The sequence below is a fragment of the Cucurbita pepo genome, chromosome LG14, assembly GCF_002806865.2.
Source record: "Cucurbita pepo subsp. pepo cultivar mu-cu-16 chromosome LG14, ASM280686v2, whole genome shotgun sequence".
In the NCBI taxonomy this organism is placed as follows: domain Eukaryota; kingdom Viridiplantae; phylum Streptophyta; class Magnoliopsida; order Cucurbitales; family Cucurbitaceae; genus Cucurbita; species Cucurbita pepo.
The window spans coordinates 2082985-2106780 of record NC_036651.1 but is presented as its reverse complement, the minus strand read 5'-3'; the positions used below and the strand labels follow the sequence as shown (position 1 = coordinate 2106780).

Below are 23796 nucleotides of genomic sequence, written 5' to 3'. Positions count from 1 at the left end.
GTTGGTTCTGGTGGCAAGCTCTCATAAACCCATTTCTCCATAACTGCGCGGATGGAAATTCAGACACGTCCACCTTCCTCTCTCTCTTCGGCCAAATCTGATTCTCTCTCCATTTCGCGAATGCTCTGATTCAATTTGATCTCAAGCAACAATGCGAGCTCTACTGCGATGTCGGACCTCTAAATTCGAACATGGATCGCCATTTCTTGCTGGGTTTAGAACCATCGTCACCACTTGCAGGGCCGTGGTCTTGCCCCACTTTGGTGGTCCGGAGGTGCTCCAGCTCCGCCCCGACGTTGAGGTCCCCAGTCTCAAGCCTGATGAAGTTCTCGTCCGCGCGCGTGCTGTTTCCATCAACCCGCTTGATACCCGAGTCAGATTTCTTTGCCTTACTTCTTATTGTCTTCCTGTCTTAGAACTGGTTGTCTTCAAGGCTGTTAGATTGAGTGTTTGTTTCTAAATTTCGCTGTTCTTGGTGATTTGTTTATAGCGAAGTGGCTGTTCTCATTTTTATTTGACTCGAGATGAACTTTTTATTTCTTGTTTTTTTGGTTAAGTAATGCTAGTAAGCTACCAAGTCATCCTTAGAAGGTTTTTCATCCATGGAGCATCTCAAGATTTAGTCAATTAGATGAAGAAAACTACAAGAATTTGACTGTTTGATTGTTGAATGTGATATTGAGTGGTCATGGCTTCCCATTTGAATCATGTTTTGGTTTTCTTTATGGTTGAAATTGAAACTTAAATGTATTTTAATTTTTGGGTTTTATTGTTTCCCAGATGCGATCGGGTTATGGTCGCTCAATCTTTGAACCACTCTTACCGGTCATTTTGGGCCGTGATATCAGTGGTGAAGTTGCGGCTGTTGGTTCTTCGGTTCGTTCAGTAAGTGTTGGAGAAGAAGTTTTTGGTGCTTTGCATCCAACTGCTGTGAGGGGTACTTACGCTGATTACGCAATACTTTCAGCAGATGAATTAAGTGCTAAGCCAGGATCATTTACGCATGTGGTAATCAATGAAGTGCTTCGTGATTTTTGCTGAAGATTCCTTAATTCTCTTGATGTTGTGCATATTATTGTTCTAATCAATTGTTCTACTATGATTGTTTGGCCATCCTAATCAAGGTAGTTTCTACTATTCTTGTTTCTTCTTCTGACTTTTATGTGGCAGATTTGTTTGTTAAATCCAGATGTAACTCTCGAGACTTAAATTTATTTGCCTATCAAAGCAGAGGAAAATGTTACGAATCTTGATAGGGTCTTGTAAATCATTAACTTGAAAGTTTGTAAGAGTGAATACAGTTATAAATAGTGTTAGTTTAGGAGAGTTATAGATTAGGCAATATGGAATGATGATTGGTGGGAGAGTGTGAGATCCCACATTGGTTGGGTAGGAGAACGGGACGTTGAGCCTCGAAGGGGGTGGATTGTGAGATCCCACATCGGTTGGGGAGGAGAACGAAACATCTTTTATAAGAGTGTGGAAATCTCTCCCTAACATATGCATTTTAAAAACCTTGAGGGGAAAGCTCGAAAGGGAAAGCCAAAGAGGACAATATCTGCTAACGGTGGGCTTGGGTCGTTTCAGAGAGAACTAAGCCTCTTGAATGCTTAGGATTTGTTTTATATTTTCTAAATTTGTTTCGGATACAAATAACACGTTTCCATAATTTTTCCTTTCTAATTGTGCATAAATGATACCCTAGAGGTTTGTTATTCACTTTCTGATATCAAGCTTGGTGAAGCTTGTTTTTGCAATCTTTGTCATCATAGCTTTTCTGCCTTTGTTGATTGTCACCCCATTCGGCTTAGTTGGGAACATTGCTTTGATACACAAGGATGTAACCTATCATCTAAATGTCTATGATTGATCAAAGAAATTTTTATTCGTTAAATTGTTGTCAAACACAAAGGGTCCTTTAGTTTGTTATAGATTCTTATCCAACTTTTATCATTTCATAATGGCACATGAATGGCTAGAAGCATGAGAACTGTAAGCTAACCCAATAATGGAAGATTCATAAGAGAATTGGAGCTGGTTATTAATAAGGAAAACAAATATCTTCTTTCTGTAGGAATTGGATTCAAAACTATCATGTATGCCAAGGTCTAAGATTGAAATAATTTTAGAGATTTTTTTTTTGTGACTTTGTCCTTGTCACCAGAACTGTCCTTCCATCTAAAGAAAATATCAACTAAGTAATGAAATAATTATGTATAATTGGAATTAATTACTCGTTAACACTAGGATTATGGTTCTTAGCAAATATTGTAATTGAAAATTTTGACTTCAAAATTTAACAGTCGTCGGGACAGGGTTTTGTTAAAAGGGATACTAGGGCATGTAATTAATCATTAAATATGTTGACCAGGTAACATAAGTTTGTGTTAGATTATTACTTAGCTAAACCTGGTAGTACTCTCCCACTAAAACTAGATTGTATTTAGTTATTTGGTTTTTCGTTTTACATAGCTTTCCAGCCTCATATTCTTATAACAGAAACGATTCGCTTATGAAAGGACAAGCAGTCCTACCTAATTTAGAGGAAAAAAAAAAAAAAATCTTCCCTGATATTTTTACTTCATTTTGTATTTCTTTTTCTCTGTCAGGAAGCCAGTGCCATTCCTTTTGCTGCACTGACTGCATGGCGGGCTCTAAAGAGTACTGCTAGAATCAAAGAGGGGTATGTTAACTTTGTTCTTCTCCAGTAAGGCACACATTTAAATTTTATTGATTTATGATATCCTTTTGACACATTTTCTAACATTAAATCTCCTTTGGTGGCAGGCAACGGGTATTAGTAATTGGCGGTGGAGGAGCTGTAGGTTATGCTGCTGTTCAGATATCAGTTGCTTCAGGCTGCCATGTTGCAACTACTTGTGGAAGTCAAAGTATCGATAAATTACTGGCAGCAGGTGCTGAGCAAGCAGTTGACTATACTACTGAGGTGATGATTCATACACTAGCCGATCTGGACCTCACCATTTTTATTTTACCTGACTCGACATTGTCATTGGATTGCAATGGTTAGTTTGCATTTAGAAGCTGGGAGATTGAGTGATTTTTTTTACATGAATGTTTATAGGGCATTGAATTCACACTAAAGGGGAAATTTGATGCCGTTTTGGATACAATTGGTGTGCCAGATACAGAAAGAATTGGCATCCATCTTTTGAATAGAGGTGGACACTATATGACACTTCAGGTATAGAGCTATAAGCTAACCCGTATTTCGTGAAGTAATTGAAGTGTTCTTGAAATTCAGGCTTCTAATTGCTGTTTGTTTAGGGCGAGGCTGCATCATTGACTGATAGATACGGGCTAGTTCTCGGGCTTCCTATTGCTACAAGCATACTGTTGCAGAAACAGTTACAGTACAGATGCTCTCATGGAATTGGTAATAATCAAAAGTTTGTATATTTCTCCTAGTATATAATCTGCTTAAAGATAATATTAGAACTGTCCAGTTACATTTTTGAATGGTGATCCCTCCTCCTGCTTGAATTTTCCCAGTAATATTCCATATTATAAACAACTCCTGGTTTCACGTGCATAAGTTTCCGCTTCTTTTCCCTCTTTAAATTATATTCTTGAGCTTAAATTGTTAGAATAGCAAGTTTTTATAATAAAGTTTTTTAAGCCCTTGTAGAAGTTGAACGGTCCTACTGCAATCCATGTTGGACCTGGATTATGAATACCAGGACAATCTTATGAGGTTGGCATAGATTTACGGACCTTCATTTGTTTTGGAAAATGTAACAACCCAAGCCCACTACTAGCAAATATTGTCCTCTTTGAGCTTTTTCACAATATTTTAAAATGGGTCTGGTAGGAAGAGGTTTCCACACTCTTATAAGAAATGCTTCTTTCCCCTCTCCATCCGATGTGAGATCTCACCATCCATCCCCTTTAGAGGCCCAACGTCCTCGTTGGCACACTGCCCAGTGTTTGGCTCTGATACCATTTATAACAGCTAAAAACCGCTAGTAGATATTGTCCTCTTTGGGTTTTCCCTTCTGGGCTTCTCCTCAAGGTTTTAAAATGCGTCTGGTAGGGAGAGATTTCCACACTCTTATAAGTAATGCATCGTTGTCCTCTCCAACCGACGTGAGATCTCACAGAAAAGGATTACTTTTGACCAATGCATTGGTGGTAACAAGTAAGATGATTGCTGTGTTTCCCAGTTCATGTTAAAAGCTTGCTTTGGAATGATATATGTGAGGTTGGAAAATATATATATCCATAAAACATGAATGGAGCTTTTCCTTGCTCCGATTCTCGAAAAGCAGAAGGTAATTTAATATCCCTCCAATTTATCACCCTTCAAAGAGAGGCCATGTGGCTTGCAGTGTAAGGGGTGGTAGAGTTGATTAGTAGGAGAGATTGGGAGGTCCCGAAATCTCCCCAAGTCTGGAACCTCTGTTGAATAGCAATTTCTACTTTGATCTGTATCATGTTCTCTAGTTCTTAGTTCCAATCCCTTTGACTAGGAAATATTTTATGGTTACAACATATGCTAGATGCACTTCAATCGCTTATCTGAAAGCTATATTTGTCTGTTTGTGCACATTTTTCAGTGCAAATATAGTTTTCTAAATTCAAATAGTGCCATCCAATGCCTCAAGGTGAATTCAAGCATCGAAATTAAAACAAATATATGGCTCCAATATTATGTTCCTGTTGTTTAATGAACTTTCATTTTGCTTCTGTTGTTCCTTCTGTTGTTTTAGAGTACTGGTGGACGTACATGAGAGCGGATTCTGAAGGTTTAGACGAGATCAGGAGGCTATGTGAAGCTGGAAAGCTAAAGATACCGGTTGAGAAAACATTTCCAATCACACAAGTAAGGGAGGCTCATGAGGCAAAGGATAAGAACATCATTCCAGGTAAAGTGGTGCTAGAACTTGATTGATGAAAACTCCTTCCAAACACTTCATGTATACTTGATTTGTTGGCTCAACTGCATTAAATCCTGTAAATAATTTCCTCAGCTTTTAGCATCGAAATTGCTTTGGAACTTTACAGGATGTGAAAATTTTAACCACGCTAGAGATTTAGTTTGCAGCCTGTAAAAGTTTGAGAACGTATTTGACATATACCTTTTTTTTCTAGATTTCTCAATCATGAATAAGAAATTTCATTGTTACCTCTCCTATTGTTGCAATTCCTACATAATAATGGTTCTTCCTAGTACTGTCATGTTGTTTATGATGGCAATGGAATGCTAAGAAATAGCTGCATTGGAATAATAACAAAGGGAAAGTGTATAGCTATGCCATGTTGATGTTTGTTGAGTCTGTATTCAGAGAGGTCCGTCGAAGAGGTTTTGTAACGACTGGAGAAGGAAATGAGTGCCAGCGAGGACGTTGGGCCTTGAAGGGGGGTGGATTGTGAGATCCTACATCGATTGGGGAGGAGAATGAAACACCCTCTATAAGGGTGTGGAAACCTCTCCCTTGTAGACGCGTTTTAAAAACCTTGAGGAAACGCCCGAAAATAGACAATATCTGCTAGTAGTGGGTTTTTGGGGCATTACAAATGTTTAGCTGTTATATATGTTTGGAAGGGCGCTACTTCGAATCCCCATTTGAAATTGAGAATAAGAGAAATAAAGAGAGATTTGTCTTTATTAACTTAAATGGGGCTGGAAATGTACGAAGACGAGGCTTGAAAGTGATTCGTTAAGTCGGGTAGTGGCCACCATGAGATCGATAATGAATAGGTTCAGGAGCGTAGTCAATAGGTTCATACTTTTGTTGCATTGTTGACTTTGAAGCATTTATACAACTACGGTCTGTTTGTCGAATAGTTGTCTAAGCCGGTCTCTCACCAACTCCTCTGTTCTTCATCTCCACCGTGTGAACATCTCTAGACCTATTTGACAAAAGTACGAGAACATAAAAGGTTAGGAATTAAATGTATATTGTTTAGCGTTTATTGTATGAACGTCTTAAATTTTTTTTCCAATGGTATGAATAAGAAAATAACGGTGTAGAAAAATATTGAGATGGATAAGGTTGTTTGCACAATGAGAGGAGGCCTCACATGGGAATGTGCTGTAATTAACCTGTCTTCTTGCCTTCTATGGCTGTAGGCCTTCAATGCTTCCTTTTATTTATTCTCCATTCTAGAGATTATATTATGAAATTTTTGCATCTAACAACAAAATATATATTATATATACGTCAATAATAATCTTCATCATTCTCGAACACTGAAATTCGATGTGTCGTTGAAAATTAGATGCATTCTAATACCTACTTAAATCATTGGGCGTAGAAAATCGTGAAGAAAACGTTTCATTATAATATGTTTCCGCTTGCTTAAACGAAAGAAGAAGATTGTTTAGAGATTTGTCGAGATCTGACTCGAAAAATAAAAAAAAATATTTTTAACCAACAAAAAATAAAAATAAAAAATGGGTTATAGACATAATATTTTTCTCGGTATTTTGTAAATTTTTAAAAATGAATTGATTTATCGAACTGTAACGGCTCAGATCCACTGCTAGCAAATATTGTTCTCTTTGGGCTTTCTTTTTCAGGCTTTCCCTCAAGGCTTTAAAATGTGTTTACTTCCGGACTTTCTTTTTCGGGCTTCCCCTCAAGGCTTTAAAACGTGTTTACTAGGGGAATGTTTGCACACCCTTATAAATGGTGGTTTGTTCTCCTCCCCAACCAATGTGGGAGCGAGGAAGGTTTCCACACCCTTACTTATAAATGGTGGTTTGTTCTCCTCCCCAACCACCAACCAATGTGGGAGCGAGGAAGGTTTCCACACCCTTACTTATAAATGGTGGTTTGTTCTCCTCCCCAACCACCAATGTGGGAGCGACTTTTTTAAAGCTGAAATTTTGTGTTGGATAGATTGATAGACATAAATTTATTAGAAACAAAATAAAAATAAAAAATTAAAATTAGTTGAAGAACTTATTTATAAATTTATTTAATATTTTTTAAAAAATTTAGAGATCTATTTAATTTAATTTAATTTGAAACTAATTTTTATTTATTTATTTTTAGTATAATAATATGAGAAGCAAAAATATTCCATCCAACACAAAATACTGTTACAACGCACATATATAATATGAATTGTGGGTGGAGATCAAAAGACAGCGCATGTTACTCAAATCTCACATGGCTTTCTTCTCTGTTCATCCTAATCATATAATGGCGTTTTCAGAAGAAAGCTTGATGGCCACTCCATTTCCCAGGTACCCATTTCCTCAATCTCTCCCTTTCTTCCCTTTTTTATCATTTCCCCTTTTGGTCAATCTTTGCAGTGCCCACCATCCATGGACCCAATCAATGCCTCTCTTCAATCTTCTCCTTCAAGCGATGTCCCGCTCATTGATGAAGCTTTGGATCGTTTAGAGCTCTGTTGGTTCTTTGATAATCTCCTTACTTGGAGGAACCCCCGGATGTCTACCTCCCGTTCTGATCCTTGTCTTTCTAATGTTGCCCATCAGGTGTTTGATGAAAGTCCTGCTGCTAATCTCTGCTCATCTGATTTGGATGGGGATGTTTCGCTGCCTAATGGTGGTGGGGTGCGTCGGAATCTGCTTCGAACACCGTCGTTACCGTCACGTATGGATCTAGGAGGGGAGGGAATTCGAGAGAAAGGAAGTGGTTCTAGGCCATTGTTGGAGCATGATGTGCTTGTTGAAACTCCTGCTGATAATGTTTGCTCGTCTGCTTTGGATATGGATGTTTCGATTGGAAATGGTGGTGGTAAACATAGGAGTCTCCTTCGAACACCGTCGTTACAGTCCGAGGAAGGAATTCGAGATAAAGGAAGTGGTTCTAGGCCATTATCAGAGCATGATGTTCTTGTAGAAACGCCTGCTGATAATGTTTGCTCATCTTCTTTGGATATGAATGTTTCGATTGGAAATGGTGGTCGTAAACATAGGAGTCTCCTTCGGACACCGTCGTTACCGTCCCGTGTGGACCGAGAGGAAGGAATTCAAGAGAAAGGAAGTGGTTCTAGGTCATTAGCAGAGCATGATGTTCTTGTAGAAAGTCCTGCTGATAATGCCTGCTTATCTGCTATGGATATCAATGTTTCGCCGGGATATGGTGGTGGTAAATGTCGGAGTCTACTCCGGATGCCTTCGTTACCGTCCCGTGTGGAACGAGAACAAGGTATTCAAGAGAAAGGGAATGATTCCAAGCCATTAATAGAACATGGGTTGCTTCAAAAACCAGCCAAACCACCATATGTAGAGAGGAAAGAAGAGGGAACTCGCAGCAAAGAAAGTGGTAGCACTCGAAAGAGCAAATCCGCAAGGAAACCACGGAATGGCAATCTGCTAAGAACGCCATCTTTGCCACCATTTATAGGCAGAGAAAAGGAATTTGGAGAGAAGGAAGCTGCTGCTAGAATCAGAAACTCCATTCAACCGAACCTTTCTGAATTCTTTCCCACAAGACAAGAGGTATTGCAAACATATTGTTCTGTTTCAACTCTCATATCGTTCTTCATGTGTTTTTGAATTATATTAGAACTTGCCCATGGTTAAGATTTCATGTCATGAATATATTGAAAAGATCAAATTATCTTGAAGGATAGTATAACATAGTATCATAGCAAGAAGTCTTGAATTCAAACATTTGTTCGTTTCTTGATGTGATTGTGAAAAGATTACATTGATTTGACATAGCATAAAGGGTGGAATGAGTAGAATAAGCTTCATCTGTTCTTGTGGATACTTATGTGAAGATTCTACAAAATGTTGAAGGTTTAGAATGAGTAGAATAAGCTTCATCTGTTCGTTTCTTCTTTTAGTAATACTTGGTGTGCTTAACCACAGATTCTTGAAAAGAACTTCAGCCTCCCGACGTGTCGAATCCCGACAAACAGCGACAGAATGTGGCACCAATTTCTCATCCAAATGAGGAAAAGAAGAAGCCAAAGTGAGCTTGAATCAGAAGAACTGCAAGGGTTCAAGGACTTGGGATTCACATTTGACAAAAAGGATATAAACCCAACAGTGGTTGACATAATTCCAGGGTTGAGAGAGAAAAAAGAGGAAGAATTAGACAGTGAAAGAACAAGAAGACCTTATCTTTCTGAAGCTTGGATGCTCCAAACTCATCTCCTCCCTCCCATACCAAAATGGGACAGTAGAAAATCTGCTGAAGACATGAAACAACAAATCAAGTTCTGGGCTAGAGCTGTTGCTTCCAATGTGCACTAAAAATGATGAGTGAGGGCTTTTAAACAGCCCCCATTGTCTCTAAATATGCTGAAATTGCTGTGCAGCATCCCAAAACTCAATACTCAATGGAATTGGATCGGAGGGAAGCCCAAATGAACCATTTTGTAACGGTCCAAGCTCACCGTTAGTACCGTTGCATGTTTGAATGAGCTTTGAGAACTCGCTTTTCGCCACCAAACAAAGAGAAAAAGGTCCAAATTCTCAATGCAATGTTTGTAAAATTACAAACATGTTGGTCTATTTGAAGCTACAAAAAAGTTTGCTTCAAAATTGAGAAGGTGTTTTTGCATTGGAGATTGGGCCTTCTGATCCTCTGCTATTCCTCAAAAAGGATAAAAAAGTGAAAATTTTGTACCTGAGATGACTAGCCCATGAGAGGAGTTTATTTATTTTCTAAAATTTTATTTATTTTTTCACAAATTAATCAATCATATATATATATATATATATATTATTTAAATTGTTTTGTTTAGCCTTTAAATTTCAATGGATTTCAAATATTTTCGTTATTGGGTTAATATTAGTGTCTTATCCACTGAGCTATGCTTGAATTGACGTCACTACTCTTCCTTTTGTTTCAAAAATATTCTTGTTTTTTTTGAAAAAAATTACAAAATATATAGTTAGAAACTTTTAAAATAATAAAAATAATTATATATATAAACTTTTAGAAAGGTAGGATAGAGAGAAGAGTTGGAAAATCAAATGCATGGTACGGACATCTCCAAACATGCAGAGTAGCAAAGCAATCCAGCTAGGCTATCTCCATCTTCCTCTTTCGCTCCCTCCGCCGCCGTGCTCGCCGGCCAAACAGCTGGTACCATTTACTACATTTCTTTGAACTCTTCCGCTTACACCATTTTGAGTCTTGAAATGAATTGGGGTTTTGTTGTTTTTTTTTTTTTTTTTTTTATGCCTGCTATGTGTTTGAAGAAATGCCTCACAGAAGCTGCCTGCGATTGTGAAGTCGTTCATTAAATGGTTTAATTCTGTATTGAAATTGTTGTGATTTGCATGATCTTTGTGTATTCTCGTTCTAGTGGGAAAGTAGATTAGTTTAATGAATTCTATAGGACGAAGCCATGTCAGTTGCAAATAAGCTGAAAATATTGGGTGGGGGACAATTATTTGTGGCAGTACTTTTCATGATTGTCGCCAATCCGAACATAGCTAAGTGGAAAAGGTCACCAATTAACATCTCAAAGCTTGATGTTTTGATACTCACTCTGTTATTGTTGAACTGAAAACAAAATCTCCATGCCTCATTGCAAGTCACTGGAAACCCGAATTGACTTGAAATCTAAAAGCCATTGGCCTATGGTGATTCGAGTAGATCAGGTTTTTAAGTATATACTCTAACCTATGAATTGTGTTGGCAGCCATTTGTAAAGGTCATCTGCTTGAATTTGATCATGTGATTTTTTACAATGCTCTTCTTCATTTCTGGTATCTCTCTGTCAGCTGTGATCATTGTAAGATGAAAATACTCAGAAAAAGTAGTATATAATAAGGCAGTATCTGCAGAATATATTTCTGCTCTGTTAACACAAAGCCTTAGATGAACATTGTGCAAAATGTTGTCCACTGAATTCTCTGCCGGTTTTTATGTCCATTGAACCAAATTTCTCTGTTATTGGGATATCAAAAGCTCCAAATAAATCTACTGGCACAATTGGTTGTCCACCTTTTTAGTAGAGAGTTATGAACGGGCTTAGCCCACCACTAGCAGATATTGTCTTTTTTGGGTTTTTTNAAAAGTTTGCTTCAAAATTGAGAAGGTGTTTTTGCATTGGAGATTGGGCCTTCTGATCCTCTGCTATTCCTCAAAAAGGATAAAAAAGTGAAAATTTTGTACCTGAGATGACTAGCCCATGAGAGGAGTTTATTTATTTTCTAAAATTTTATTTATTTTTTCACAAATTAATCAATCATATATATATATATATATATATTATTTAAATTGTTTTGTTTAGCCTTTAAATTTCAATGGATTTCAAATATTTTCGTTATTGGGTTAATATTAGTGTCTTATCCACTGAGCTATGCTTGAATTGACGTCACTACTCTTCCTTTTGTTTCAAAAATATTCTTGTTTTTTTTGAAAAAAATTACAAAATATATAGTTAGAAACTTTTAAAATAATAAAAATAATTATATATATAAACTTTTAGAAAGGTAGGATAGAGAGAAGAGTTGGAAAATCAAATGCATGGTACGGACATCTCCAAACATGCAGAGTAGCAAAGCAATCCAGCTAGGCTATCTCCATCTTCCTCTTTCGCTCCCTCCGCCGCCGTGCTCGCCGGCCAAACAGCTGGTACCATTTACTACATTTCTTTGAACTCTTCCGCTTACACCATTTTGAGTCTTGAAATGAATTGGGGTTTTGTTGTATTCTTTTTTTTTTTTTTTTATGCCTGCTATGTGTTTGAAGAAATGCCTCACAGAAGCTGCCTGCGATTGTGAAGTCGTTCATTAAATGGTTTAATTCTGTATTGAAATTGTTGTGATTTGCATGATCTTTGTGTATTCTCGTTCTAGTGGGAAAGTAGATTAGTTTAATGAATTCTATAGGACGAAGCCATGTCAGTTGCAAATAAGCTGAAAATATTGGGTGGGGGACAATTATTTGTGGCAGTACTTTTCATGATTGTCGCCAATCCGAACATAGCTAAGTGGAAAAGGTCACCAATTAACATCTCAAAGCTTGATGTTTTGATACTCACTCTGTTATTGTTGAACTGAAAACAAAATCTCCATGCCTCATTGCAAGTCACTGGAAACCCGAATTGACTTGAAATCTAAAAGCCATTGGCCTATGGTGATTCGAGTAGATCAGGTTTTTAAGTATATACTCTAACCTATGAATTGTGTTGGCAGCCATTTGTAAAGGTCATCTGCTTGAATTTGATCATGTGATTTTTTACAATGCTCTTCTTCATTTCTGGTATCTCTCTGTCAGCTGTGATCATTGTAAGATGAAAATACTCAGAAAAAGTAGTATATAATAAGGCAGTATCTGCAGAATATATTTCTGCTCTGTTAACACAAAGCCTTAGATGAACATTGTGCAAAATGTTGTCCACTGAATTCTCTGCCGGTTTTTATGTCCATTGAACCAAATTTCTCTGTTATTGGGATATCAAAAGCTCCAAATAAATCTACTGGCACAATTGGTTGTCCACCTTTTTAGTAGAGAGTTATGAACGGGCTTAGCCCACCACTAGCAGATATTGTCTTTTTTGGGTTTTTTTCCTTTCATGCTTCCCCTCAAGGTTTTTAAAATGTGTCTGCCTGGAAGAGGTTTTCATACCCTTATAAAGAATGTTTCGTTCTCCTCCCTAACTGATGTGGGATCTCACAATCCACCTCCCTTCGTGGCCCAACGTCCTTGCTGATACTCGTTCCTTCCCAATAAATGTGGGATGTCACAACCCACCCTCCTTTGGGGCCAGTGTTCTCGCTGGCATACTACCCAATGTTTGCCTTTGATACCATTTGTAACAGTCCTAGCCCACCGCTAGAAGATATTGTCCACTTTTGCCCGCTACGTATCGTCGTCAGCCTCAAGGTTTTTAAAACGCGTTTACAAGAGAGAGGTTTTCACACCCTTATCAAGAATGTTTTGTTTTCATCCTCAACCGACGTGAGATCTCACAATCGACCCCCTTTGATTGGAGAGAGGAATGCGTTTTAAAAACTTTGAGGAGAAGCTTGGTAGGGAAAACCTAAAGAGACAATATCTGCTCGTGGTGGGCTTGAACTATTACAAGTTAAATCACGAACTAGAGAATTCGTGCCATAGGTGATGCTAAGCTCAATGGTTTTGCAGGAAGGCAGGTGGCTTGCTTTATGGAAATGATGGGTGGACTCATAAGATGATTCATGAAGAAGTAAGTAACTTGAGGAACTTCCATTGCCAATGGTGTGCTTGAAGAGAGCCTAATTAAAGCTGAGGTATGGAAGTGAATGTTAAAAGAAAGATAGAAATCATTGAAAGTTGCTGCTGCTCTTATGGTGTTGAGTATCATATTTTTATACATCTATTATTGTCCTCTCTTTCAAAAGAGATAACCTTCATCAAAGTTTGTACACTTTGCTTCCTTTTGAGTACAAATCTTCACTTTTGGAAACCCATTCAAATTAATTATTTTTAGTTTTGAACTTTAGGAAGCCGATTTGACGAACAAATGTTACGAGTCCAAATCACTTCAACTTTGGTTTGGACTCGTAATGGTGCGGTTCAAGCTAAAAGGCCAAACACCTCTTATTGTAGTGGATTGAGGAGTAGGTTCAAGTCCTGAATTTTCAATTTATATCTAATAAGTCTTTTACTTCTTCGATATAGAGTTTCATTAGATATAAAATTTTCGAATATATGAAACACCTATTAGATATACATTCAAAGTTCATAGACATATTAGATCAATTTTAAATTAAAAAAATCAGAACTAAACTCTGGTTCGAGAGGATGATCAGTCACACTAGGACTGAGACACGGCCCAGACTCCTACGGGAGGCAACAGTGAGGAATTTTCCGCAATGGGCGAAAGCCTGACGGAGCAATGCCACGTGGAGGTAGAAGACCTATCGGTCGTGAACTTCTTTTCTCGGAGAAGAAGCAATGACGGTATCTGAGGAATAAGCATTAGCTAAATTTGTGTCATAAGCCGCAGTAATACAGAGGATGCAAGCGTTTCTGTATGTGGCTTTTTAAGTCCGCCGTCAAATCCCAAGGCTTAACCCTAGACAGGGTCATTTAACCCAAAAACAACAAATACGGAAAGGGCTAAAAAGGAAATTAAATTATAAACCTCAAAAAGAAAAAAAATAATAATAAAAAAAGTACAATTCCTTGCTTTTAAAAAATGTACAACTTAAGATAAAGATACCAACAATGACAAAAGCAAAGCAGCACGGAAAAAGGGTTAGTTTGAAAACTTTTGGAATCTTTTCCAATGTAAATGCTATTTTATACGCACAATTTATTTCTATATAAAAAAAATCAAATATATTAAATATTAAAGGTCACCTACATACATTATTATAATTAATGAAGATATATTATTATAATTAATGAAGATATATATATATAGTTAACTTATTATTTTTAAATTTAAATTATTTTTAAAAATTATTCAAAATCAACTAAAGTAGCCAAAATTAGCCAAAATTACAAATTTCTTACCACAATTTGTACACATTCCTATTCTTTTTCTATCTTTTTATTTTTTTTTTACTGAGGGGTGAAATGGTCAAAATCCAACGTCAGCCGCGCCGACGCCGAAGGTAGCTGGGCGATGTGGCTCAAGCTTGCGGTCCTTCCAAAAGCAAGCGTCCGGCGCCAGGTTAGAAGATGACCTCATCGGCTCCGACTTGCACCTCGTAAGAACAAACGGCTCGTAACCCTTGGCCCTCACTAGCTTCTTCTGTTCTATCATTGTTGCCGCAGCCGCCGCCGCTGGAAACGAACACGACCACCTCGCCGGTTGGATCACCGCCGTCTGCGTGTTGTCCGCCGGCTTCTTCTCCCGCTTCTTCGGTGGCGGTGGCGGCGGCGGGTTTCGACCGGCTGGCTTCTTCTCCCTCGTTGGAACGCACCTTATGAAGTCCGTGCTGCAGACCCATGTCTCCTTCGACACCTCCATTGATAGCTTTGGCTCGTACATCATTAACAGCAAGCAATCCGGAAGAACAGGTGATTCTGTTTGTGTTTTTCTCTCCGGCTCCGGCGGCGGAGTGTCTCGCTCCTTTGACTGGTCCTCCGCCTCTGGACCCATCATTTCGTCGTCGTTTTGAGTGTCGGATCTGATTCCTTCATCCGTCGCTTTCTCTTTAATCGCCGTCGTCGTCTCTGTTACTTCTTCCCAATTCTCATCAAATTCAGTTCCGGTTTCGTCTAAAACTGGTTCTGTCTCTACTGATAATGACGCCGAAGTAGGGTTTTCGCCATTTTCGTCTTCTTCAAATGCTTCTCTCTGCTCTGTTCTGTTGTCTTGTTCGCGCTTAGATTCGTCTTCTTCGGCTGATTCCAGGTTCTCTGCATCTTGAGCAAATTCAGATTCACAGTGGCTCTGAATCGGAATTGGAATTGTTCTTGAGATCGCCATTGTTTCTTGCTGATTATCTTGATCGATTCTGTCTTCTGCTGTTTCTTCTTGACTCTGATGATTTATCATAGAAATGTTTGATTTCTGCTCATCGATTTCGTTTTCTGTGGCCATTTCTGTGGATTCTTCTCCTCTTTCAGTATCGGAAACAGATTCTTCATTGATTTCTTCCTCGTTTTCAAGCTTCAGATTTAGCTTCACTGTTCTTTCTTCTTCGTCGTCTTCCTTACTTACAGGCACAGATTCATCTCTTTTCGCTTCATTTTGTGTAGTTTTCTTCTCTTCATGATCTTCGTCTAGTTCTTCCTTGTCATGTTCTTCCAGTTGTGGCGCAGGAGGTTCACAGAATCGTTTCGCGAGCTCCGCCACCTTCACCGGATCAGATCTGCACCTCATTAGCAGCAAAGCGTTCTTCGGCGGAATGCAAAGGCTGATCCTCGATTCCTCTTTCTCAACGACTTCATTTTCGTCTTTGAAATTCATTCCGTCCAAAATATGCCGCCTCTGGCTTCCATTTTCCTTCTCCGTTTGAGGTTCTTCGTCTCCAACTACTAGTTCGATCTTCCTCCCCTTCCCGTCTCTGTCTTGTACCGCCACCAACCACCGCGCAAACACTTTCCCGCAGGAACTCTCGGTCTCCTCCTCCGACCTCCCCGCCGGCTTCGATTCCTTGTTACTCTCCCTATCGCTGGAACACGACGAATGGCACGGCAAGAAACAGTTGAGTTCAGCACCAAAAGCCCTAAGCGCCTCGCAAATTGTGAACGGCAAATGCACCCACCGCTGGCTCCGGTGCGAATGCCGCTCCTGCTGGAAACCGTTTCCGCCATTACTCATACTGTCCTGACGAAGAAGATTAGGACGCGACGATTGATTCGCAACGAATTGCTGATCATTACCATTCATCTGCGACGATTGAACAACACTCTCCGATTTCCGAAAACTCGCCTCCGAATTAGTCCTCCGCTTCAGCGATCTAGCCCTCATCTTCCTTCCCTGCTTCTTAGTCTTAACCCTAACCTGTCCAATGCAAGTGACCTTCGGCGACGACGGCTCCGGATTATCGAACGCGCATCCTCGCTTCTTCCCACCGGTAGGAAACGCAGGCGAGGCCTGACCGACCTTGAGGCTGCCGCTGGATTTGAGACGGCGGCTGAGTGAAGTAGAGAGGATGATTTGGCCTTCACGGGCACGGCCAGGGCTAAGAAGGCACTTGGAAGAGATCTTCATGGCAGAAGAAGAAGAAGATGAGAAGCGAGAAGTGAAGCAGATGAAGAGCTCGCTAGAGCCTGCGGCGGCGGAACTGGTACTGTTGCTGCTAGTAGTACGAAAATGGCGGTCAGAATCCATGAAAACAGAGAATCTCACCGGTGAACAGCGGCCATGGGGAATCTGTAAGAAGGATTTGTTGCTTGATTTGGTTTAGAAACAGTAAGATTGAAGGCATTGGATGAAGAAGAAGAAGAAAGGTTTTTCAGATTGCAGAAGAGAGAGAAAGTAGAGAGAGAAAGAGTGGGCTTTAATGGGATCAACTCTGTTCTGTCTCTAAATAGTGGAAATGCGACTCTAATTTTGCTGGCATATACTCTCCTTAGCTGAAAATTACCCCAATATTTTCAGGGGTAATTTGGTAAATTTTCCATTACAAAGTAATTTATTACCCTGCTAAAATAATATAGGCCTCAAATATCATTTTAACTATTATATTTTTATATATTTAATTCCTCAAATTTGATAATGGTATTTATTTGGTTGTCTTTTTTTCCTTTTTTTTTTGTAATTTTGAAATTTCGTAAGTTAATTTTCGACCTAATTTATATTCAAAAAAGACAAAATGTACCCATGTTTTAAAATTTTATGGAAAAAAAAAAAAGTGGATAATTAAAAAATTAATCCACTAATTTTCAGAATAATTACAGAGAAATATATTTAAATATTTAAAAAGTATATATATATATATATATATATATAATAGTTATCTAACCCTAAATATAATTTAAATTACAAATCTAATAAAACTACGATTAAATTACAAATCTGCCCTTTTAACTTTAGTAAATATTAAATAAGTCCTTGTACTTTTGACTATGGGTAAAAAATCAATTAATGTATTAATATTTAGTTAAAAAATCATTGTTGATTTTTTTAAAAAAATAGCAATATTTTTAATTAATAGCATCAACCAAAATTTAAAATGATTAGGAAGAAACTTAATTTATCACTTTAGTCCTTATTTAGCCCTTCTCGCCCNTGTCTTTTTTTCCTTTTTTTTTTGTAATTTTGAAATTTCGTAAGTTAATTTTCGACCTAATTTATATTCAAAAAAGACAAAATGTACCCATGTTTTAAAATTTTATGGAAAAAAAAAAAAGTGGATAATTAAAAAATTAATCCACTAATTTTCAGAATAATTACAGAGAAATATATTTAAATATTTAAAAAGTATATATATATATATATATATATATAATAGTTATCTAACCCTGAATATAATTTAAATTACAAATCTAATAAAACTACGATTAAATTACAAATCTGCCCTTTTAACTTTAGTAAATATTAAATAAGTCCTTGTACTTTTGACTATGGGTAAAAAATCAATTAATACTTAGTTAAAAAATCATTGTTGAATTTTTTTTAAAAATAGCAATATTTTTAATTAATAGCATCAACCAAAATTAAAATTATCCGTACTAAACTTAATTTATCACTTTAGTCCTTATTTAGCNAAAAAAAAAAAAAAAAAAAAAAAAAAAAAAAAAAAAAAAAAAAAAAAAAAACTTTGGCCTCTTTTGATAAAAATGTTTTTTCAAATAGAGTGGAAAATCGATAAAAGCGCTTTAAATTTGTACTTTGTCGTTATTAGAGAACGTGCAAGTTTTTTAATTTACAGCTAACGATTATCGAATAGTTGCTTCAAAATTTTCTTTTTCATGAACCGTCTCATTCGACACATCAGAATCATTATATCTAACGAGTAACGAATATAGATCGAGGGTTTGATTTATCATTAATAAAAAAAATATATAATAAAAGTAAAAAGTAAGTAAAAAATAAAAATAAAAAATGATAGAAGAGATGGGCTGAGTTCAATAATTGGTAAAAGCAAAGCTCCCTTTTTCTTTTTTACTTTGAAAGGGAAAAAATAAAATAAAATAATAATTAATTTTTTATTTTTGTATTTATTTTATATATGAACTTTTTATAAATGGAATTGTAAGAGTTTCTTTGGTAAAATTGAAATTTATTTTTATTTGTGATAAGGCATATATTTATAGTTTTTATTATTATTATTATTTGTTCTCCAAAAATTTAATTCAATATAGGTTAAAATTGAGTTTATATTTATAAATAAATAAATAAATAATTGTTTTAGCTATTAATATTAATTTATTTTTATAAAAAATAAATAATAAATGTTTTACAGCTGAATTTAAATATTTTATGGTTGGGTCAGTTTCATTATTTTATAAGAGTTGTTTGGTTTGAAGAAATTTACTGTGAGCGGGATTCAACCCGACCTATGATCCTATCTAATATTTTTGTAATAATATTTATTTCATAAAAAAATATAAAATAAAAAAGAGGAAAATTACAAAAAGAGCCTTGCAAATTACACAAGGTCATAATCTTGGATACACGTGGCCAGATAATAGAGATATGGATTAAGAGGAAAAAGATAAATAATTTTTTTAAATTAAAAATAAATAAATAAATGGATTGGAAATATCAATTTTCAGCCGTGGGTTTGCCTTTTTTGCTCTGGACACCCCCTTTTGTCGCCGGTCGTTTTCGGCCATGAAGTGGCAGAGTTGTAAATATGTTGAAATTGATGTGCTTTTTGGGAGTGGGGTCACATGGGGGCCGAGAGGGAAACAGAGAAGCAGCTCTAAGCCTCACGTGACGTCGTGTGCACTCCATGGAACGATGCTCAGGTTTGCTCTTAACCACGCTCGTATTGGAGCGCGTGGTCCTTTTACCAGCTGTTTTTCTTTCATTGGGAATAAATAAATACAAATACAATTTTCTTCAAAATTGAGACTTCTTACCACCTGCGTCGTCGTAATTTTGACACATTCACGACAAGAACTCAAGCCTCTTCATCCGACTTTGTGGTTTCGTTGGACCTCAGCGAAGTTTACCTTTGCCAATCGAATACAACTTGTAGGGAATCCAAGTTTGTTCAGCCAAACACGCCGTTCATTTATACATGTTCAATCGTGTGCAACACGTCACATCTCATTGTCATCTTAGTTCCTAACAACACAATCCATGCATTATGATGTCATCTTATGTCTCGAGATACATCGGTCATCTTGGCTTACTCGATCACATCCATTGAGAACTGGCCCACGTGTCTATTATCTCATCAAGACATCTCAAACATCTATCCATCCGAGTTCTCTCGAGCATCGGACTCTCCTATACCCTTTACAACATACGTTTCGGATATCTGTAGTAGTGCTCGAGTCTCAAATTACAAGATCGACATTCATGAAAACGTAAGAATAAGAGATAATGTTGTAATTATCCATTAAAAGGCTCATTTGCCATTACTATCAACTCTGTAAGAGAACAGAGGCACAAAGTCTCCAATTTACAATGAAACGGAACATTCCTATTGGGATCTTGGCTAACCAATACACCATCTCTGAATATAAAGTTCGTTTCAAGCCCCATATCAGAACAAGGAGAGGGACTTACCTTTTCACTCCAACTTTCCTTCTCACAGTGACAAATACATTCCACTGCCGTAAAAACCATGTCTTTCCAACTTTTGCAATCACAAGTTCTCGAGTCTGAGGCCTTTCGTCTATCGTTAAATACACGAGTGTCGTTTCCATCAAGAAATGCCCGTCTTACTGCTGCAAGAAGGTCGACTGAGAGCGCTGCAACAATGTCATGAACGTCCTCCGCAGTCCAATTATTCCAATTCGATCCAAGTTCATTCTGAAGAATGGTTCTTGTTGCACCGTAGAGGATGTTTAAACAACCAGTGCAGCACCGAATAGAACATACTTGTGCAGAGCTAGTTGAGAGGTCACTTCTGCTGGGAGATGAGTGAACATTCACTTCACGGTCATTCGTGTCTGTGTCGGGCTTACAACCATCACATTTGCAACCATTTTCTAAGGTGCAACACCCATTACTATAGTTGCAGGGTTTTGTGCAGCTAGGGATTTCATCAGCACATACCTCACTTGAATTTTGATGATGAAGATGATGATCTTCCAACTCGAAAACTGATTCCGTTCCTAAATTTAAAGGCGCTTTAACCGATGTGTCGTTTCTATTGTCCTCCAAATCATCCGGTGCAAGAACAGTCGTCTCATTCAGTGGAATATTATCTGTTAACTGGTCGTCATCGTCAGCAGCAATGTCATGGGACTGGTTAGAGACTGACTTACTGCAGAAATTCCCATCTCCATGTCCTCCTGATATGAATGTTGTATCCTGGGAATTAGACTGATTCAAATCACCATCTACCAAGGAATCAATACGTACAACTTCTTCCTCATCAACAGGTTCCTGACAACTGACTTCTGGAATTTCATGTGTAAGACAGCCCTCGTTGGATGTAATGGGTTCGTTTTTCTCACACGAAATCTCATTACCACCAGAAGCATGATTCGTTGATGTTTCAATTTTTTTCGAGTCCTGTTCCAAGCTGAAAGGAATAATTTTTCGTTAAATAAGAGCGTTCACATTGAAAATGAAGTAAAAATTACCATGTTAAATCATAGTACCTGTGCAGAGTGAAGACCCAGCTATTAACAACATCTTCCAGGTACGCAACTTGTGATAGAAGGCGAAAATATTGATACCGGTCTTTCCCGGAATTAATTTTTGCATTTATCTGTTCGACTAAGAGGTCGAGTACCAATCGCACATCAAAGGAGACTTTCCTTAATGATGTGTAGGCACCTCTGATTGCTGATAAACCAACAGCAATCAAGCCTCTTACCATACCCGAAATTTCCTTAGATTTTCCATTACTCGTGCTGCTTGATGCTACCTTCTCCAAAGCATTCATCGGGCGAACGATACAAGAATTGAACGGCCATCCCTTCCAGGGTCCACTAACATCTGCAGAGGGGCCTTCTTTCAATTTTGATGTCACCCAACAGAGCTCGGCGAAATGGGGGTATCGCAGAATTTGATACCCAAAAGTAGATATTACTGAACTCAAGTTTGATTTCACTCTCATGGTTCTACTGCCAGGTAGTGGTACAATTCTAACAGAAGGCACATCAGGGGACTTCTTTTCTCCAGTGTGCTCGCTGGCAGTTTCTTTATCTATTTGCTGATCTGCAGCATTACTCTCATCTTGGGTAACAGAAATTTCGTTCTTTGTGCAAATAGATGTTTTAGAGTGGGACTTTTGGTGAATCAAATGTACAAGAAGTTTCAGTATGTCCCTTGATAATTCTGTAGCAGACTGATTGATTACCATGTCATGGTCAAAACCTCCATCAATCTGCACAGAGAATCTAGGTACTGAATGCTCTGTAGTAGTTGGCCGACAAATTGACAAGTCATTCCTGAAGAACCGCCTTATCTCTTGTGGAAGTAGCAAAAATGGAACTTCTGATGTGGCCTTTCACAATTAAAACCATCAAAGTCAATGGAAATTATAGTTGTTAGAGAATTGGAGACAGTATCAGAGACTATATTTCATCTCCATGATTATTAGAATGCCACAAACGAACACAACGGGATAAATTAACTATTCGATACGTCAATCATTCTTAAAAGGAATTGACCATACAACATGTGTTTCAATGGATCCCTTATCTATTCCATGCACAAATCAGATGCAAGTTCTACATATCAGATACTAGGGATCAAGTTTACACAGCAACCACTCATTGGGTTACAGGTACCATAAGTTAACAGGATTGTAATGTATAAATCAGTCACTACATCTTAATAAACTCATTCAGCAAGCAGTAACATCCTAAAATACTTCCCCAGTCTCATAAACTCTAAAGCAATTCCTAGTCCTTAAAAAGTAACAAAATTACAACTATAGAAGCTGAAGCAGGCTAAACTGTAAAAGTTTATTAAGAATAAAGACCATTCTAAATTTCAATCATTACATACATGGCATGCCATCTTTTAACGACCTTAAGAGGCTAAAGCTTATAAACATCATAAAGTGTACGGATAATTTCAACCGTTCGGCATCATCAATACTATTAGTCAGATCATCATATATACATTTTGGTTTCTCTGCACCATGTTTATGGATCTGCTTCCTTCATTGAGTCCAATATCAAAAAGAGGAGTAACATCTTCCAAAATTATGAAAAAGAAAAAAAGGACCTCAGGATTAACCCTCAAGGGAAGCTAAAGAAATAAGGAGCATCAATGGCTCCACTAATTAGCATTATATTTTCCGTTTTTCAACTTAATAGGAATTCAGAATTAAATATCAAGGGAATCTATGGAAATAAGGAGCCTCTATGGTTACACTATTTAGCATTATATTTTCAGTTTTTCAACTTAATAGGGAACAAAATAGACAGCCAAAAAGGCCATTTCCAACGTGATCTATTGAGAAATACTTTGANTTTTTTTTTTTTTTTTTTTTTTTTGGTCCTATCTCTAGCTTGGGCTTCACATCGACTTCCAATCATCTCTTCCCACTTACGTATAGTGTTTGCCTTACTAAGACATTCGCTCCATCTAAAAAGATATTAACGGGATGCAAACTGGAAGTGCATTAGAAATTACAGGGGAAGGAAAGTAGTCCAAGTACAACATGGCAGGACGATAGGTAAACTCAATTAAAAAACCACAAAAAGAGAACATACCAAAATCATCAAGGGTGTAGATAGAGATTCAACTTGCTCAACAAATGAACTCCAAGCATATGAAGCACTAGAGAGAGATTCGTCTTGAAATACGGTCCTCTTGGTTGATTTGCTTTGGTCTGAATAACTATGGTTTTCCCTTCCACCAAGGAGACCATCTTTGACAATAATTCCATCCTTGGGGTACTGTTCCTCATTCAGAAAGAAACCGCACTCCTCAGATGTTTGATTTTGTGATTCAATAGCCCACAAATCAATTCTTGGCATGAACAAAAGGCACGATCCCATGCTAGAGCAATTCACTGTAGTGTAAATAATTTTTAAATACCATAGGCAGCCAATGTAATGCACATAATAATCAAATACTATAAAGCACAACATGTCATGCATCAAAGTTTGAAACAGGACCATCAATATCATGACAAGTAACATCTGAAGAAAGTAGACAGAACATCCGACAATACAATGCAATATCTTTCATTTACATTCTTACCCACAAAAACATCTTTATTTACGTTCTGTACTAACTCCTAGTCCTATTTTCCTTCAGGTACAGAAAACTAGGAACCACAGTTGATTTTTTTCATTAAAATATTTATACATATTAAAAGGTAAATGATTCCATGTGACCTTTTTTTTTGGGGGG

General features: G+C 37.4%; 4 protein-coding genes and 1 long non-coding RNA gene across 8 annotated transcripts in view; 3 read left to right on the top strand and 2 right to left on the bottom strand.

Annotated features, from left to right (window-relative positions):
- On the top strand, positions 1 to 5155 carry LOC111810684 (reticulon-4-interacting protein 1, mitochondrial). Its single transcript, XM_023697430.1, has 7 exons — positions 1 to 373; positions 781 to 1008; positions 2610 to 2683; positions 2788 to 2947; positions 3086 to 3205; positions 3289 to 3397; positions 4731 to 5155. Exons 1-7 carry the CDS (start codon positions 152 to 154, stop codon positions 4910 to 4912), a joined length of 1095 nt encoding a protein of 364 aa, XP_023553198.1. The 5' UTR covers positions 1 to 151; the 3' UTR covers positions 4913 to 5155.
- Positions 5156 to 7079: 1924 nt separating this feature from the next.
- Positions 7080 to 9647, top strand: LOC111809699. 4 transcript variants are annotated; one of them, XM_023696084.1, is made up of 3 exons: positions 7080 to 7216; positions 7472 to 8440; positions 8816 to 9647. In XM_023696084.1, exons 2-3 carry the CDS (start codon positions 7592 to 7594, stop codon positions 9200 to 9202), a joined length of 1236 nt encoding a protein of 411 aa, XP_023551852.1. In that variant the 5' UTR covers positions 7080 to 7216; positions 7472 to 7591; the 3' UTR covers positions 9203 to 9647. The 4 variants fall into 4 exon arrangements, with proteins under 4 accessions (XP_023551852.1, XP_023551850.1, XP_023551849.1 ...); XM_023696082.1 differs by having other exon boundaries at positions 7286 to 8440; XM_023696083.1 differs by lacking the exon at positions 7080 to 7216 and adding an exon at positions 7293 to 7382.
- A 1772-nt stretch (positions 9648 to 11419) lies between these two features.
- On the top strand, positions 11420 to 13326 carry LOC111810672. Its single transcript, XR_002817430.1, has 2 exons — positions 11420 to 11540; positions 13056 to 13326. It is a non-coding gene; the product is annotated as an uncharacterized LOC111810672 (long non-coding RNA).
- Positions 13327 to 14451: 1125 nt separating this feature from the next.
- Positions 14452 to 16954, bottom strand: LOC111810679 (muscle M-line assembly protein unc-89-like). Its single transcript, XM_023697424.1, has one exon. The coding sequence runs from the start codon at positions 16681 to 16683 to the stop codon at positions 14479 to 14481; it is 2205 nt and encodes a 734-aa protein (XP_023553192.1). The 5' UTR covers positions 16684 to 16954; the 3' UTR covers positions 14452 to 14478.
- A 2851-nt stretch (positions 16955 to 19805) lies between these two features.
- Positions 19806 to 23796, bottom strand: part of LOC111810389 — a 10375-nt gene continuing 6384 nt past the window's right edge. The window contains exons 5-7 of the mRNA XM_023697095.1: positions 23151 to 23452; positions 21081 to 21931; positions 19806 to 21001 (exon numbers count right to left, since the gene is read on the bottom strand). Coding sequence (XP_023552863.1) covers positions 19861 to 21001; positions 21081 to 21931; positions 23151 to 23452 — 2294 coding nt within the window. The 3' untranslated portion in view covers positions 19806 to 19860. The remainder of the gene's footprint in view (positions 21002 to 21080; positions 21932 to 23150; positions 23453 to 23796) is intronic.

What these genes read in the sequence shown, in the direction of transcription:
- LOC111810679 (XM_023697424.1), bottom strand. Translation starts at nt 16,683, where the DNA reads ATGGATTCTGACCGCCATTTTCGTACTACTAGCAGCAACAGTACCAGT.
- LOC111809699 (XM_023696082.1), top strand. Translation starts at nt 7,298, where the DNA reads ATGGACCCAATCAATGCCTCTCTTCAATCTTCTCCTTCAAGCGATGTC. An exon ending in TCTTTCCCACAAGACAAGAG is followed by an intron (nt 8,441 to 8,815) that starts GTATTGCAAACA and finishes GCTTAACCACAG; the next exon opens with ATTCTTGAAAAGAACTTCAG.
- LOC111810684 (XM_023697430.1), top strand. Translation starts at nt 152, where the DNA reads ATGCGAGCTCTACTGCGATGTCGGACCTCTAAATTCGAACATGGATCG. An exon ending in CAGGATCATTTACGCATGTG is followed by an intron (nt 1,009 to 2,609) that starts GTAATCAATGAA and finishes TTTCTCTGTCAG; the next exon opens with GAAGCCAGTGCCATTCCTTT. An exon ending in CAGATGCTCTCATGGAATTG is followed by an intron (nt 3,398 to 4,730) that starts GTAATAATCAAA and finishes CTGTTGTTTTAG; the next exon opens with AGTACTGGTGGACGTACATG.